Consider the following 14,728-nt stretch of genomic DNA (forward strand, 5'->3'; position numbering starts at 1 on the left):
GGGGCGGGCTTTCCCAGGGGGCGGGGCTTCGCGGACGGGGTGGTGTTAGTTCGGGACGGGTGTGGAAAGCGCCTGCGAGAGTGGGCGTGTCACCTGGACGCGAAAGGTGCGCGCTATGCGTGATGACGTAAGGGGCGTTGATTGGGAGCGGGAACAGGAGCCTGCGAGTGTGCGGCGCCCCGCCTTCTGCCCAAATTGATCTCTTCTTTACGCTCAAGGTAGGTAGGAATTGGGCTGAGTTTTGTGTTTGTTGCTCTCTGCCAGGACTGGCTTCATTTTGCTTTGCCCACTCAGCCTTGCGCGTCCCCGTAGCCTCATCGTGGGGCAGCGTCAGCCAGAAGTGTGCGGACCCGAGGGATGGAGACGGCCTCTGATCCCTGTTCCTTCCTCCGAGGGGAGGCGCACCCGGCCTTGGAGGCCCGCCTGCGTTTGAGACCCCACTGGGCATAGCTGGCTGAGGAGTTGGGGGAGATTTGGGGGCGGGATGAGGACAAGTGGGTCTGCTAAAGGACGCAGTACACTGGACCGGGAATCTCTCAAATCCAGATGATGCCGGAGCTCTTTCGCTCAGGCCCGTGGCGCAGGCAGGCTGGGCAAGTGTCGCGGTCTTCGTACTGCCAGGAAGCTCCGTAGCCGCCGACGAGACCAGGAGTGGCATGATAAACAGTACAAAAGAGCCCATTTGGGTACAGCCCTGAAGGCCAACCCTTTTGGAGGTGATTCTCATGCCAAGGGAATTGTGCTTGAAAAAGTAGGGGCCAAACAGCCAAATTCTGCCATCAGGAAGTGTGTCAGGGTTCAGCTAATCAAGAATGGCAAAAAAAATCACACCCTTTGTACACAATGATGGTTGTTTGAATTTTATTGAGGAAAATGATGAAGTTCTGGTTTCTGGATTTGGTCGCAAAGGTCATGCTGTTAGTGACATTCCTGGAGTCTGCTTTAAGGTTGTCAGAGTAGCCAGTGTCACTCTTTTGGCCTTATACAAAGGCAAGAAGGAAAGACCAAGATCATAAGTTTTGATGATGAAAGCACGATAGTAATAAATTTTCATATGCCAGATGATGCTGGAGGCGGGACTGGACCTCCAGGTCAGGCTGCCCCAGCACACCTGTCAGAGAGGTCATTACGGGCCACTGGCCCTGAATTGTCCTTAAGGGATAGCTAAGGTGAGACTATTTCAGGAATGATCCCCATGCCCTTTTACCTTGCATCTCAATTACCAAGCTCTCCAGGCAGCAGGATCCAGCATCCACGTTCCTCAGCAGTAACATGTAGCTTTTAGGACAGAACTCAAAGAAGCCTAGGGGTCGATAACTTTTAGGTTTAAATTTGGTTGTTACTGATCTCCACTTTCTTTCATCTTGTGAGCAGTAACCAACATGTCAGGGTGGGAGTCTTATTACAAAAATCAGGGTGATGAGGAAGAAGAAGATCAAGAGGAGGGCCTTGAAGAAGGTGGTAAGTGACTTTCATTAACATGTACCCTTGTGTGTGTGGAAGAAAGACTTTCCCTACTTGTCTCTGCTGGGTGATCTTTGCTGTCTTGTGGTCCATGCTTCTCTCCCCAGAGAATCTCCAATACTTTTCTCCCTTTGAACTTTGCAGAGCTACCCTAGGCTCTTTTATTCAGGTCCTACTCTAGTTTATGGAACATTCCTAGCCTTAAACTTTTGCTGGACACTGGTAGATTGATCTCCAATAAATGACCCTGAACATTGGTATCCTGTGTCACCTTAGGTGACTCAGGTAAGACCCTTCCTCACCCAGGAAAGTAGTTTTCCTCATTCTTGGACCTCAGTGTAAAAATGCTTTCACCCTTCAATAACTGCAGCAACCAAAGAGTATACATTAGCAACACAGTTACAAGAATCATTCCCTCACCTAGCCTGCAGGTTTGGGAGTATATGTTCAGACAACACAGTAACACATAGGACAAAGGAAGAGAAATAAGGGGTGCCTGTACTCTACATACTGGTTAATTTAAGTCCTGGGTAGAAATTTTTAAAATATTTTTATTTTTTAAAAGTAGGAAAAATATATTTTTTATATATTTTTTATATTTATTTTTTTATAAAAAATATTTTTTATTTATATAAAAAATAAAACAGAATTCAGTAATGTATGTAATCTACCACCCTAACACAACCACTACTAGCATTTTGGCATTTTGCATATTTCCTTCATATATCTTTCTTTATATTTTGTAACTATATATAGTTTGTTTTTGTCTGATTTTTTATATGGTTGTAATCATAGTGCATATATTTTTTCATTTTAATTTACATTTTCAAAATTTACATCTTCTTCAAAAAGAATTTTAAACATATATACATAGTTTTGTGTTCTGCCTTTTTTTCTTACTGTATTATAGATATATCTTTCCATGTAACTGCAAATATATCCTCTATAAATCATTTTAAATATGCTATAATTTGTTCATTCTACCTTTTGTTGGACATTTTAGTTTTCAGTTTCTTTAATAAACAACATTGTGGAAATTTTTGCATAGGGTTTTTCCATATTTTATTTTCTTAAGATAGATTCCTAAGAAGTAGAGTTCACTGGCTCAAGGTAGAATTTTTGTTTAAGGCCCTTGACACGTATTGCTGTATTGCTTCAGAAAAGATGGGTAATTAAATTTACTGCATTAGGAAGCAGCATCGTCAAAAAGGGAGACAACCAGATATTATATGCCGTTTTATGAAAAACTCAACATCACCTATAATGTAATCATGCCAGAAAAAAAAAACCAAAACCCAAATCCAATGAAGCCTCTCTAGGTCCTTAGTAGAAAAGACAGAGGACTATGTTAATCTACACCAAAAGAATGCAGTCAGCAAAATCCAGAAGGTGGAAAACTATATGACATAATATCCAGGTTTTTCAGCAAATAAATTATGAGACAAAAGACAGAGGGGGTATCTACAGATTATAAGAGGCTTTAAAAACTTTTGTTTTTTTTAAAGTCAAAACCAGTGTTTAGGAATGTTGGCTTGGATGATTATAAAGAAAAAAATTAAGTGATTACCAAAAGTCAGGATGGTGATTACTCTTGGGAGGAAGGTGGGTGTTAAAATTGGGAGGCGACCTGGAGAGGGCTTCTGGGGTGACTGGCAAGATTCAATTGCCTGATGTGCATGGTGGTTTTAAGGGTGTTCACTTTTTTTCTTGTTTTTTTGGCTGCATTGCGCAGCTTGTGGCTTGCGGGATCTTAGTTCCCTGACCAGCAATTGAACCCGCGCCCTTAGCAGTGAAAGCATGGAGTCCTAACCACTGGCCCACCAAGAAATTCCCTAAGGGTGTTCACCTTAGGGAATTCCTCAGATTATAATTTTGCTTAATGGGCTTTTCTCTATTTGTTTTATTTTACTTTATTTGTTTTATTTTATTTTAATTCTATTTCTTAGAAGTTTTGGGTTGTTTTTTTTTTTGACATGCTTATGACGGATGATTTAATTAATTAATTTGGTTGTCCCGGGTCTTAGTTATGGCAGGCAGACTCCTTTCTTTTTTTTTTTTTTTCCCCGCGTTACGTGGGCCTCTCACTGTTGTGGCCTCTCCCGTTGCGGAGCACAGGCTCCAGACGCGCAGGCTCAGCGGCCATGGCTCATGGGCCCAGTTGCTCCGCGGCATGTGGGATCTTCCCGGACCCGGGCACGAACCCGTGTCCCCTGCATCGGCAGGTGGACTCTCAACCACTGCGCCACCAGGGAAGCCCTGGCAGGCCGACTCCTTAGTTGCAGTTCAGCAGCTCCTTAGTTGTGGCATGTGAACTCTTGGTTGCGGCATGCATGTGAGATCTAGTTCCCTGACCAGAGGTCAAATCCTAGCCCCCCGCATTGGGAGTGCGAGTCTTAACCACTGCACCAGCAGGGAAGTCCCTCTGTTTGTTTTATATGAATAATAAACATGATAAATACAAAACAAGGGCAAACATTTCCTTCTATTTTTTTCCCCATAGGAGATTATAAATATTCAGGAAGAGATAGTTTGATTTTTTTGATTGATGCTTCTGAGGCCATGTTTGAAACTCAGGATGAAGATGAGTTGACTCCTTTTGACATGAGCATCCAGGTAAGACTACCTTTCATTTAATTAAGCAAACAACAAAAAGTATCAACACCACTTTAAAAAATATGGAGACTTCCCTGGTGGCACAGTGGTTAAGAATCCGCCTGCCAATGCAGGAGACATGGGTTCAATCCCTGGTCCAGGAAGATCCCACATGCCACGGGGCAACTAGGCCCATGTGCCACAGCTACTGAGCCTGTGCTTTAGAGCCCGCGTGCCACAACTACTGAAGCCTGTGTGCCTAGAGCCCGTGCTCTGCAAAAAGAGAAGCTACTGAAATGAGAAGCCCACGCTCCGCAACGAAGAGTAGGCCGGGGGCTTCCCTGGTGGCGCAGTGGTTGAGAATCTGCCTGCCAATGCAGGGGACACGGGTTCGAGCCCTGGTCTGGGAGGATCCCACATGCCGTGGAGCAACAGGCCCCGTGAGCCACAATTACTGAGCCGGCACGTCTGGAGCCTGTGCTCCGCAACAAGAGAGGCCGCAATAGTGAGAGGCCTGCGCACTGCGATCAGGAGCGGCCCCCACTTGATGCAACTAGAGAAAGCCCTCGCACAGAAACGAAGAGCCAACACAGCCATAAATAAATAAATAAATAAATAAATAAGGCAAAATTCCTTTAAACAAAAAAAAAAAGAGTAGCCCCTGCTTGCCGCAATTAGAGAAAGCTCACACGCAGCAACAAAGACCCAACGCAGCCAAAAATAAATAAATAAATAAACTTAAAAAAAAAAAAAAAGAGTAGCAGTGTTGGAGAACAGGCCCATTTTATTTTGGGTTTGAACTTCCGACCCTGGGACTACACTGCTTCCACCTTCTGTGTTAGCCCTGGTAGCAGAAGTGGGCTCCTCTTTCTATAGAGATGTCAGTGTAAAGGAAGGAAAGAAGTTCCAGCTATTATGGTGTGGAGATGAGTACTTTTGTAGTTGAGTATTACCTGTGGTTGAAAAAGATTATTACAACAAAAAGACAAACAACCCAATTTAAAAATGGGCACAAAACTTGAATTTACATTTCTCTAAAGATGTACAAATGGCCAAAAGCACATGAAGAGATGCTCAATATTTTTAGGTATTAGAGAAATACAAATCAAAACCACAATGAGGTATCATACCCACCCACTAGGACTGCTGTAATTTAAAAAAAAAGAAAAAGGGACAATAAGAAGTGTTGGCAAGGATGTAGAAATTGGAACTCTCATACATTGTTGGTGGGAATGTGAAATGGATCAGCTGCTGTGGAAAACAGTTTGGCAGTTCCTCAAAGAGTTAAACGTAGACTGACATGAGCCAGCAGTTCCCCTCCTAGGTGTTTACCCAATTAAATAAATAACAGCTACTCAGATCTTGATTCTGCCACTTACAAACTGTATGATATTGGAAGAGTTGCTGAAGCTCTTGATATGTTTTCTCATCTGTAAAATGGAGATAATAATAGTACCTACTTTGGGCTTCCCTTGTGGCACAGTGGTTAAGAATCTGCCTGCCAATGCAGGGGACACAGGTTCGATCCCTGGTCCGGGAAGATGCCACATGCCGTGGAGCAACTAAGCCCGTGTGCCACAACTACTGAGCCTGCACTCTAGAGCCCGCGAGCCACAACTGCTGAAGCCCGCATGCCACAACTGCTGACGCCCGCGCACCTAGAGCCCTTGCTGTGCAACAAGAGAAGCCACCGCAGTGAGAAGCCTGTGCACTGCAACAAAGAGTAGCCCTGGCTTGCTGCAACTAGAGAAAGCCCGTGCGCAGCAACGAAGACCCAGTGCAGCCAAAAATAAATAAATGAATAAATAAATTTATTAAAAATAAAAAATAAAATAATAGTACCTACTTTGTCAAACTATTATGAGGATTAAATATTTTTACTTTTTAAATTGAGGTCTAATTCACATAACAAAATTAACTATTTTAAAGTATACAGTTTTAAGGTATTTAGTCATTCACGTCATGCAATAATCACCACCCCTATCTCATTCTAAAACTTTCTCAGTGGATATACAAAATGTTTATATATACAGTAGAATATTAGTCATAAAAAGGAATGAAGTAGTGATACATGCTACAAGGTGCATGAACCTTGAAAACATTACATTAAGTGAAAGAAGCCAGGCAAAAGGTCACATGCTGTATGATTACATTTATATGAAGTATAGAATAGATAATCCATAGAGAATGCAGGTTGGTGGTTACCAGGTGCTGCAGGGGAGGGAGCAACTGCTTAATTGGTATGGGGTCTGCTTTTGGGATGATAAAAATGTTTGGGAACTAGATAGAGGTGGTGGTTGCACAACATTGTGAATGTACTAAATTGAACACTGAATTGTTCACTTTAAATGATTAATTTTGGGGCTTCTCTGGTGGTGCAGTGGTTGAGAGTCCGCCTGACGATGCAGGGAACACGGGTTCGTGCCCCGGTCTGGGAAGATCCCACATGCCGCGGAGCGGCTAGGCTCGTGAGCCATGGCCACTGAGCCAGCGCGTCCGGAGCCTGTGCTCTGCAACGGGAGAGGCCACAACAGTGAGAGGTCCACGTACCGCAAAAAAAAAAAAAAAAAGATTAATTTTGTATGTGAATTTCACCTTAATTAAAAAGTTTAGTATTTCTTCATAGAGAAGAATTTTTAAGGATTTATTGTACATCTCATTTCTCATATTTCTGGAGTTTGGAACCAAACAGAAGCTTCTCATGTCCTAATTTGTACACAGACAGTTCTTGCAATTGACAAGTCAGAATATCTTGCATCTAAAAAAAGAATTAATAAAAACAATTCTTAACTTTAAAGCAGTGGTTTGCAAACTTTAACCTACATCAGAATCACCTGCAGGGCTGTTGACACAGATTGCAGGGCCTTACCCTGCAATCAGAATTTCTGATTCTATAGGTCTAGAGGAGGGACCAAGAATTTGCATTTCCAACAGAGCTCCCAGGTGACGCTGATGTTGTTTGGAGATCACTCTTTGAGAAGCACTGCTTTAACCTTTTTTGGACCATGGACCTCTTTGAAGATGTGATGAAGGCTATGTACCCTCTCCCCAAAAAGATACAGTTCTACATGTAATTTGAAAGGGTTCATGAAATGCTAACGCCTAGAGAACCCAGAAGCAACTGTAGTATTATGTAGTGAATAAGTGAAACATTCACTGATGAACGTAATGTATTTGATAAGGAGCAATGAAAAAACATTTTCTAAAATTCTATTTTAGTTTGTGTGTGTGTGTGTGTGGGTGGGGAGGGGTGGTTAATAGTAGAACCTAAAGAAGCCCTCACTGGGACTTCCCTGGCAGTCCAGTGGTTAAGACTTCCACTGCAGGGGGCACAGGTTTGATCCCTGGTCAGGGAACTAGATCCTGCATGCTACAACTAAGATCTCGCATGCCGCAACTAAAGATCCTGCCCAGCGTAGCCAAATAAATAAATAAATATGAAAAATAAATATATAAACAAATAAATAAAAAGAAATGATTGCTTGCCATGAAGATAACTGTCAATGACTAGACATACCATAAGTTCTGCGTTTAAGGAGAGAATTGCTATGGAGGAAGGCCAGGTAGAGTCTCAAGCAGGATATGGAGGGGGGTCACCATTGTTGGTTTATTCCTCAGTTTTGCAGAATCAGAAACTTAATTTTGTCAGTACCCCCAGAATTATAGGCCACCAGGACTGACCACTTATGAGACACTGATTTACTAGATATGGCTTTAGTTTATATTTCCTGGAATACTGATGTGTTTAATTGTGTAATTAGGCAAATTTTATTTCAAAAGTTGCTTTTAGTAGGTATAGATTTATTTTCCATTATTTATTAATGTCACATATACTAACATTCACTTAAACCTTTTATATATGTAATTATTTTATATATGTAAATTTTGTTCCTTGGTATCAAGCTACTTGAGGAAAAGAGACTTCCCTGGTGGTCCAGTGGTTAAGACTTTGCCTTCCAATGCAGGGGGTGTGGGTTTGATCCCTGGTCAGAGAGCTAAGATCTCACGTGCTTCGGGGCCAAAAAACCAAAACATAAACAGAAGTAATATTGTAAAAAATTCAATAAAGACTTTAAAAATGGTCCACATTAAAAAAAAAAGCTACTTGAGGAATGATCAAATGGCCTGTTCAAACTCAGCCAATTAAGTAAGTGACATCATTGGGACTCAAATCCACGTTTTCCGATTCTAGTGCTGGGCTTTTATTGATTTTTATTTCCCTATAGCAGAGTTTCCTTCTGGAGTATATACATGTTTGTTTGGTTTTTTTCGGTACACGGGCCTCTCACTGTTGCGGCCTCTCCCGTTGCAGAGCACAGGCTGAGGACGCGCAGGCTCAGTGGCCATGGCTCACGGGCCCAGCTGCTCCGCGGCATGTGGGATCTTCCCGGACCGGGGCACGAACCCGCGTCCCCTGCATCGGCAGGCAGACTCTCAACCACTGCACCACCAGGGAAGCCCTTCATGTTTTGAATTCTCTGATTTCTTATTGTAGGGACTGCTTATATGTCTGTTGTATACTTAACCACACTTTGCTTTGTGTTATACATAATATAAATGACCATCACCCTCACTGGATTATGAGTTTCCTGAAGGTAGGGGTCACGCCTTACTCTAATGCCATGTACAAATTCAGCAAATATATATTGAGTGCCCTCCTATGTGTCAGGCACCTGTGGAGCTTAAGTTTAGTGGTACGTAGTTAAATATTAATTGAAATTTTATGTTTGTTTTTTCAGTGTATCCGGAGTGTATACACCAGTAAGATCATAAGCAGTGATCGAGATCTCTTGGCAGTGGTGTTCTATGGTACCAAGAAGGACAAAAATTCAGTGAATTTCAAAAATATTTACGTCTTGCAGGAATTGGATAATCCAGGTCAGTAGTATTCTAAGATCAGCTTTTCCCTTACATGAGAAGGTCACTAACATGCACAAAGGGGGATGTGAACAAGGAAGCAGATAACATCTTGACTGGGAGTATGCTTTCCTGCACAAGGGGGTTCTTACTGGGGTGTAGACTTTTGTTATGTGGGTTAAACAGCTCTGGGTGAGAAAGAGCTTCTGTTAGTCTTGTAAAACACTGACACTGTTCCGACTTTTCTGCCCATTTGACTCCCTGTCTCTGATCAGGTGCTAAACGAGTGCTAGAGCTTGACCGCTTTAAGGGGCAGGAGGGGAAGAAACATTTCCAAGACCTAATTGGCCATGGATCTGACTACTCCCTAAGTGAAGTACTGTGGGTCTGCGCCAACCTCTTTAGCGATGTCCAGTTCAAGATGAGCCATAAGAGGATCATGCTTTTCACCAATGAAGATGACCCCCACGGCAATGACAGTGCCAAAGCCAGCAGGGCCAGGACCAAAGCTGGGGATCTCCGTGACACAGGTCGGCATTCCCCTGTTCTTTTATTTTATTTCTTTGGCCGCATTGTGCGGCTTGTGGGATCTTAGTTCCCCGACCAGGGATCGGACCCGTGCTGCCTGCAATGGAATCGAGGAGTCTTAACCACTGGACCTCCAGGGAAGTCGCCCCCTGTACTTTTAACTTGGCACTTAATTTTTTTTTGCTTTTTTATAGCTGATGTCAAATAGTTGCTTTCCACCCTTCAGAGTAAAATGACACAAGATAGTGAAGCTGGGGGAGACCCCTATGTAATATTCCCAGTGAAAATGACCAGGCCATTAGTTGTCTGAAGGGCTCTACCAGAGGGAGCTTTTCTTGACTTTAACGCCACCACAAATGGTGGTTATTTGAATAAGTTGTCTGAAGTCATTAGAGCAGCTGATCCCCTTAACCACTTTCTCTAAGTCCTGAAAATGTTTATAATCAATCTAGTTCTTTGGGAGCTTTTAACAGCATATTTAAACTTAACTGAAAAAAATTCTCCCTTGCTGGAAATTGTTTCCCCTCACTTTTGTCTATCCTCGCTCCAGGTATCTTCCTTGACTTGTTGCACCTAAGGAAACGTGGGGGCTTTGACATATCCTTGTTCTACAGAGATATTATCAGCATAGCAGAGGATGAGGACATAGGGGTTCACTTTGAGGAGTCGAGCAAGCTCAAAGACCTGTTGAGGAAGGTTCGCGCCAAGGAGACCAGGAAGCGCGTGCTCTACAGGTAGGCACTAAGCCTGGGTCAGCTGCCCACAAGGCCCCTAACTGATCGTAAGCAGTGCATGGCTTTGACCTCCCTGGCTCCTTAACTCTGGGCTGTACCACTGCCTCACTGTTCCTCTAAAAAAAAAACTTGCTTTATTTCAGGATAGCACAAGCTATTTGCTTCTCTTTCTCTAGAAAGAGCTGGTATGCTGTTTCTCCAAAATAAAACAGCTCTCCACTCCTTTGGGGTAAACAGTTGCACTCACTAGGACATTGTCTGTTTTCTTCTCCTCTGTAAATTGGGGATAACGATAGTACCTGGTATAGAGCAAAAACTCAATAAATTTTAGTTATTATCATTGTTGTTAAAATTGTGTTATTCTAATTTCTTATAAACTTGAGACCAATAAGAACCAGGTGGTTGGATTATCTTCCTTTAGAGACCTTTGACATTAGAATCCTAAGGCCGCCTCAGTGTTTCTTCCTAAAGAGCATCAGACTTTCATTTTAGAATAGTTTCCTCAGTATAGAGGAATAAGACCCTTGGTAGTTTTTGAGCTGTTTTCAAGAGATTACTGACAATTCTACTAGAAAACCCATGAAATTAAATATTTTAAGGAAACCATGAAGCAGCTCATTGCTACAGTTATAGTTTTGTCATTGTTCTCCTTTTCCTCCCAGGAACTATTTCTCTTTCCTCAAACAATTACCCTGTCACCTTTTCTCCTTCCTGAAATGGTAGAATATTGTTACTACTATAATTTGGAAATCTACACATATTGGTGGGAGTGGCAGGGGGGATAAAATGGTGGTTAAAAGTAGGTTCTAGAGTCAGATTGGCTCAGATTCTAGTCCTCTGCTGTGTGACCTGGGGTAAATCATGTAACTTCTCTGAGCCTCAGTAAAATGGGAGCAAAAATGGTCCCTCTTTATAGGGCTGCTGTGATGATTAAATGGAATAACATAGTAATTATAAACGTTAGCTATTCTTACTATTTTGTGAAAGAGTCATTATAGGATACTTGGTAGTAATAATAATAAATTGGAGCTGTTTGAGAATTAATTGCCTAAGGCTTAGAAAATTATCACACTTATTCTTGCTATAATAAAATAATAGAATTATTTTATTGCATAATTATTATGTGCCAGGCACTGTGCTAAGTTCTTTTTTTTGTGTGTGAATTTTAGAATTTTATTTATTTTTTATACTGCAGGTTCTTATTAGTTATCCATTTTATACATATTAGTGTATATATGTCAATCCCAATCTCCCAATTCATCACACCACCACTCCCACCCCTGCCACTTTACCCCCCTTGGTGTCCATACATTTGTTCTCTACATCTGTGTCTCTATTTGTTTGTTTGTTTCTTTCTTTTTTTTAATAAATTTATTTATTTATTTTTGGCTGCGTTGGGTCTTTCTTGCTGCGTGCAGGGTGTTGCGGTGCGCGGGCTTCTCATTGAGGTAGCTTCTCTTGTTGCAGAGCACGGGCTCTAGGGTGGGCAGGCTTCAGTAGTTGCAGCACGTGGGCCCAGTAGTTGTGGCTCGCGGGCTCTAGAGCGCAGGCCCAGTAGCTGTGACGCACGGGCTTAGTTGTTCCGCGGCATGTGGGATCTTCCCGGACCAGGGCTCGAATCCGTGTCCCCTGCACCGGCAGGCAGATTCTTAACCACTGTGCCACCTGTGTCTCTATTTCTGCCCTGCAAACCAGTTCATCCGTATGTCCTAAGTTCTTTGTTAATATAATTACCTCATTTAATCTATAAAAACAGTGCTTTGAGTTGGGTTGAAACCTACCCATTAGTAACATTTATTAACCTTAAATCATTTCAGATGAAGTTTAACATAAGCAGCTTGTTTTGTGCTGTGGGCTTTCACATTTTCCTTTCCTTGGTATGACACAAACCACATGATGTTATACTATAATTCTGTCTTAACTTAGAGTTATGACATTTTCAAGGTTGAAAGGTACCTTAGTTTATAGATGTGAACATTTAATATGGGGTGGGGGGACTAACCAATTGGCTCTTTTGGTTCAGAAATAGAACTAAGGTCACTTGAAGCCTGAGGCCAGAGTAGACCACATTGACCAGTGCTTTTTCCCAGGATACTAAAATTTAGAGGGCACAACAATTTTAAAAAATTACTTTTGCAGATTGTGCAGTTTTTAAATCGGTTACATTTATTGTCAGCTCTCCTTCAGCAGCCTTTAAACAACTGTGTTTAACACCTAGTAAGCCGGAATGATTTAAAGTAGGAAGCCATCAAATGGGTGGTGTTATTACTAATGCCCATCTGTTACTAACACTCATCTCTGGGGCACATCATACATTACCAAATTGTACCATACCTACCAGGTGCTTGCTCCAGGAACCTAAAATTTCTAGTCAGGGCTCTGTCCCAAACCAATGTTCTTTCTACTGTGTGAACCAATATACCTTTGAACTAGCTATAACTTGTTTAAACATGTTCTCTTCTTTAAAGTAAATACTGCTAAACATTCTACAACAGTGAAGATTCGGTTATTAATTTAAGACTTTTCTTCTTTTGGGATAAAGGTTTTAAAGCTATAAATTTCCCTCTGAGCACTGATTTAGCTGCATCCTATACCTTTTGATATGTTGTGTTTTCACTTTCATTCAGTTCAAAATCATTTTAAATTTCCCTTGTGATTTCTCCTTTGACATCCTGGGTTATTCAGAATTGTATTGTTTACTTTCCAAATATTTGAGGTTTTCCCAGATTTCTCTCTGTTGTGGATTTCTAACTTAGTTCCATTTGGGGTAAAGAACATATTTTGTATGATAGCAATCCTTTTTATTTTTTTCTTTTTGGCTGCGCTGCACAGCATGTGAGATCTTAGTTCCCTGACCAGGAATTGACCTGTGTCCCCTGCAGTGGAAGTGCAGAGTCCTAACCACTGGACCACCAGGGAATTTCCAATTTCAGTTTTTTTAGATGCATTTAGACTTGTCTTGTGTCTCAGTATATGGTCTATCCTAGAGAATGTTCCGTGTGTGCTTGAAGAGAATGTGTAGCACAGGTTAGTTTTCTGTTCTGCCTTTTTCCCCCACAGTATTGTATTGTAAATATTTTTGCATGTTGTCTTTATTATAGAACACATTTTCAAGAGGTCCTATTTGTGCTTAAGATGTTGATATAAATACTCTGGAGCAAAATGTTATAAAGGAAAAGTACCTGAGCTTTGAATCAAACATACGTGAATTTGAATACCAGTTTTCATTAGTTGTATGTCTTTGGGCAAGTTAGGTAACATCCCTGAGCCTCAGTGTTTTCATCTGTAAAAATGACAACAATAAGGTTATTGGGTAGCAAGTAACAGAAACTGACTCTTGACTAATTTCAGCATATTAAAACAAAATCCTGAACAGGGTGGGTAGTATAGGAACCAGGGTGGCACCAGGAATCTAGAAAATAAAAATTATTGACAGCGTCTTTGGGGTACCACTGTCAGCAAGCATCCCCTCCAACCGTGTCCTTTCTTGGTCACTGTTTAAGACCCAGATTCTCAGGAGAATAAGTCTGATGGCTTGAGCCTGGGCCAGATGTGCCTATCTCTTGGTCAGGGTAAAGCATAGCACCTGGATGAACATTTTCCTAAAACTGCAGTGGGGCAAGGGTGGTTCCCTAAGAAAAATTGGGGTTTCATTGTTAAAATAAGAGGGAAGGTATAGTAGACAAGCAGAAGCAGCAGATAATACAGTACTTATAGGATTATAATGATGATTAAATGAGAGAAAAACTGTAAAGTGATTTAATAAATTGCTAGGCTCTATTTAAAAATTCATTATTTTTATTATGGTACATTCTTTATCATTATTTTAAGGAGTTAACAATACATTCTGAGACTAATATTGTGCAGTATAGACGCTGAGATGTATTACAGCAAACTCCATTGTATTATTAAAAAGCTTTATATTTGTATTCGAAAAGCTTAGGTTATTGGAGAGAATAAAACAAATCAGGGCTTGGGTGCCATGAATGAATTTTAGATAGGAAAATATACTCTTTCTGTCCAAATTAAAAAATTTTTCTCTCCTTCAGGTTGAAGCTTAAGCTCAACAAAGATGTAGCGCTCACTGTTGGCATTTATAATATGGTCCAGAAGGCTCTCAAACCTTCTCCAGTGAGGCTTTATCGGGAAACAAATGAACCAGTGAAAACCAAGACCCGGACATTTAATGTAAATACAGGCAGTTTGCTTTTGCCTAGCGACACCAAGAGGTCCCAGGTAGGTCTCTGCCTTCTTACTGAATTTTGTCCTGTTGAAGAGTTAACAGGGAGGGGGAGACATGATCAGCCTAACTAGTTAAATAACTTTCATGTGCGCATCTTTCTAGCCAAGCTAGAAAATTGTTGTCATTACCCTTTGGAATATGGCATCTAGATCAGTAATACCTTGGGAGCTAGAAAGTTAGAGCCAGTATTTGGAAGAGGTGTCAGTGAAAACTTCAGCCCTCGATCAGCCAGCACATGCCACTCTGAGTCTTAACAGTCTAATTCCAGTACAGTGGCAGAAATTGTTTTATAGTTAACTAGGGAGATGAG

The 14,728-nt window shown here is 41.5% G+C and overlaps 1 protein-coding gene and 1 pseudogene across 3 annotated transcripts in view; both read left to right on the forward strand.

The window, feature by feature from the left end:
• Nucleotides 1-115: 115 nt before the first annotated feature.
• On the forward strand, nt 116-1,351 carry LOC309968972 (small ribosomal subunit protein uS12-like; annotated as a pseudogene). Its single transcript has 2 exons — nt 116-127; nt 572-1,351. The product of its transcript is annotated as a small ribosomal subunit protein uS12-like (transcript).
• The window catches only part of XRCC6 (X-ray repair cross complementing 6), a 29,479-nt gene continuing 14,903 nt past the window's right edge, over nt 153-14,728 (forward strand). Inside the window, exons 1-7 of one of the 2 annotated variants that reach the window (XM_082851033.1) lie at nt 153-218; nt 1,375-1,461; nt 3,965-4,077; nt 8,796-8,934; nt 9,189-9,443; nt 9,992-10,175; nt 14,225-14,411. In XM_082851033.1, coding sequence (XP_082707159.1) covers nt 1,383-1,461; nt 3,965-4,077; nt 8,796-8,934; nt 9,189-9,443; nt 9,992-10,175; nt 14,225-14,411 — 957 coding nt within the window. In that variant the 5' untranslated portion in view covers nt 153-218; nt 1,375-1,382. Of the gene's footprint in view, nt 219-639; nt 717-1,374; nt 1,462-3,964; nt 4,078-8,795; nt 8,935-9,188; nt 9,444-9,991; nt 10,176-14,224; nt 14,412-14,728 lie in introns of those variants that run through there. The other variant, XM_082851032.1, reaches the window with a different exon arrangement.

This window comes from Leucopleurus acutus (assembly GCF_964270905.1).
Source record: "Leucopleurus acutus genome assembly, chromosome: 11".
Classification (NCBI taxonomy): domain Eukaryota; kingdom Metazoa; phylum Chordata; class Mammalia; order Artiodactyla; family Delphinidae; genus Leucopleurus; species Leucopleurus acutus.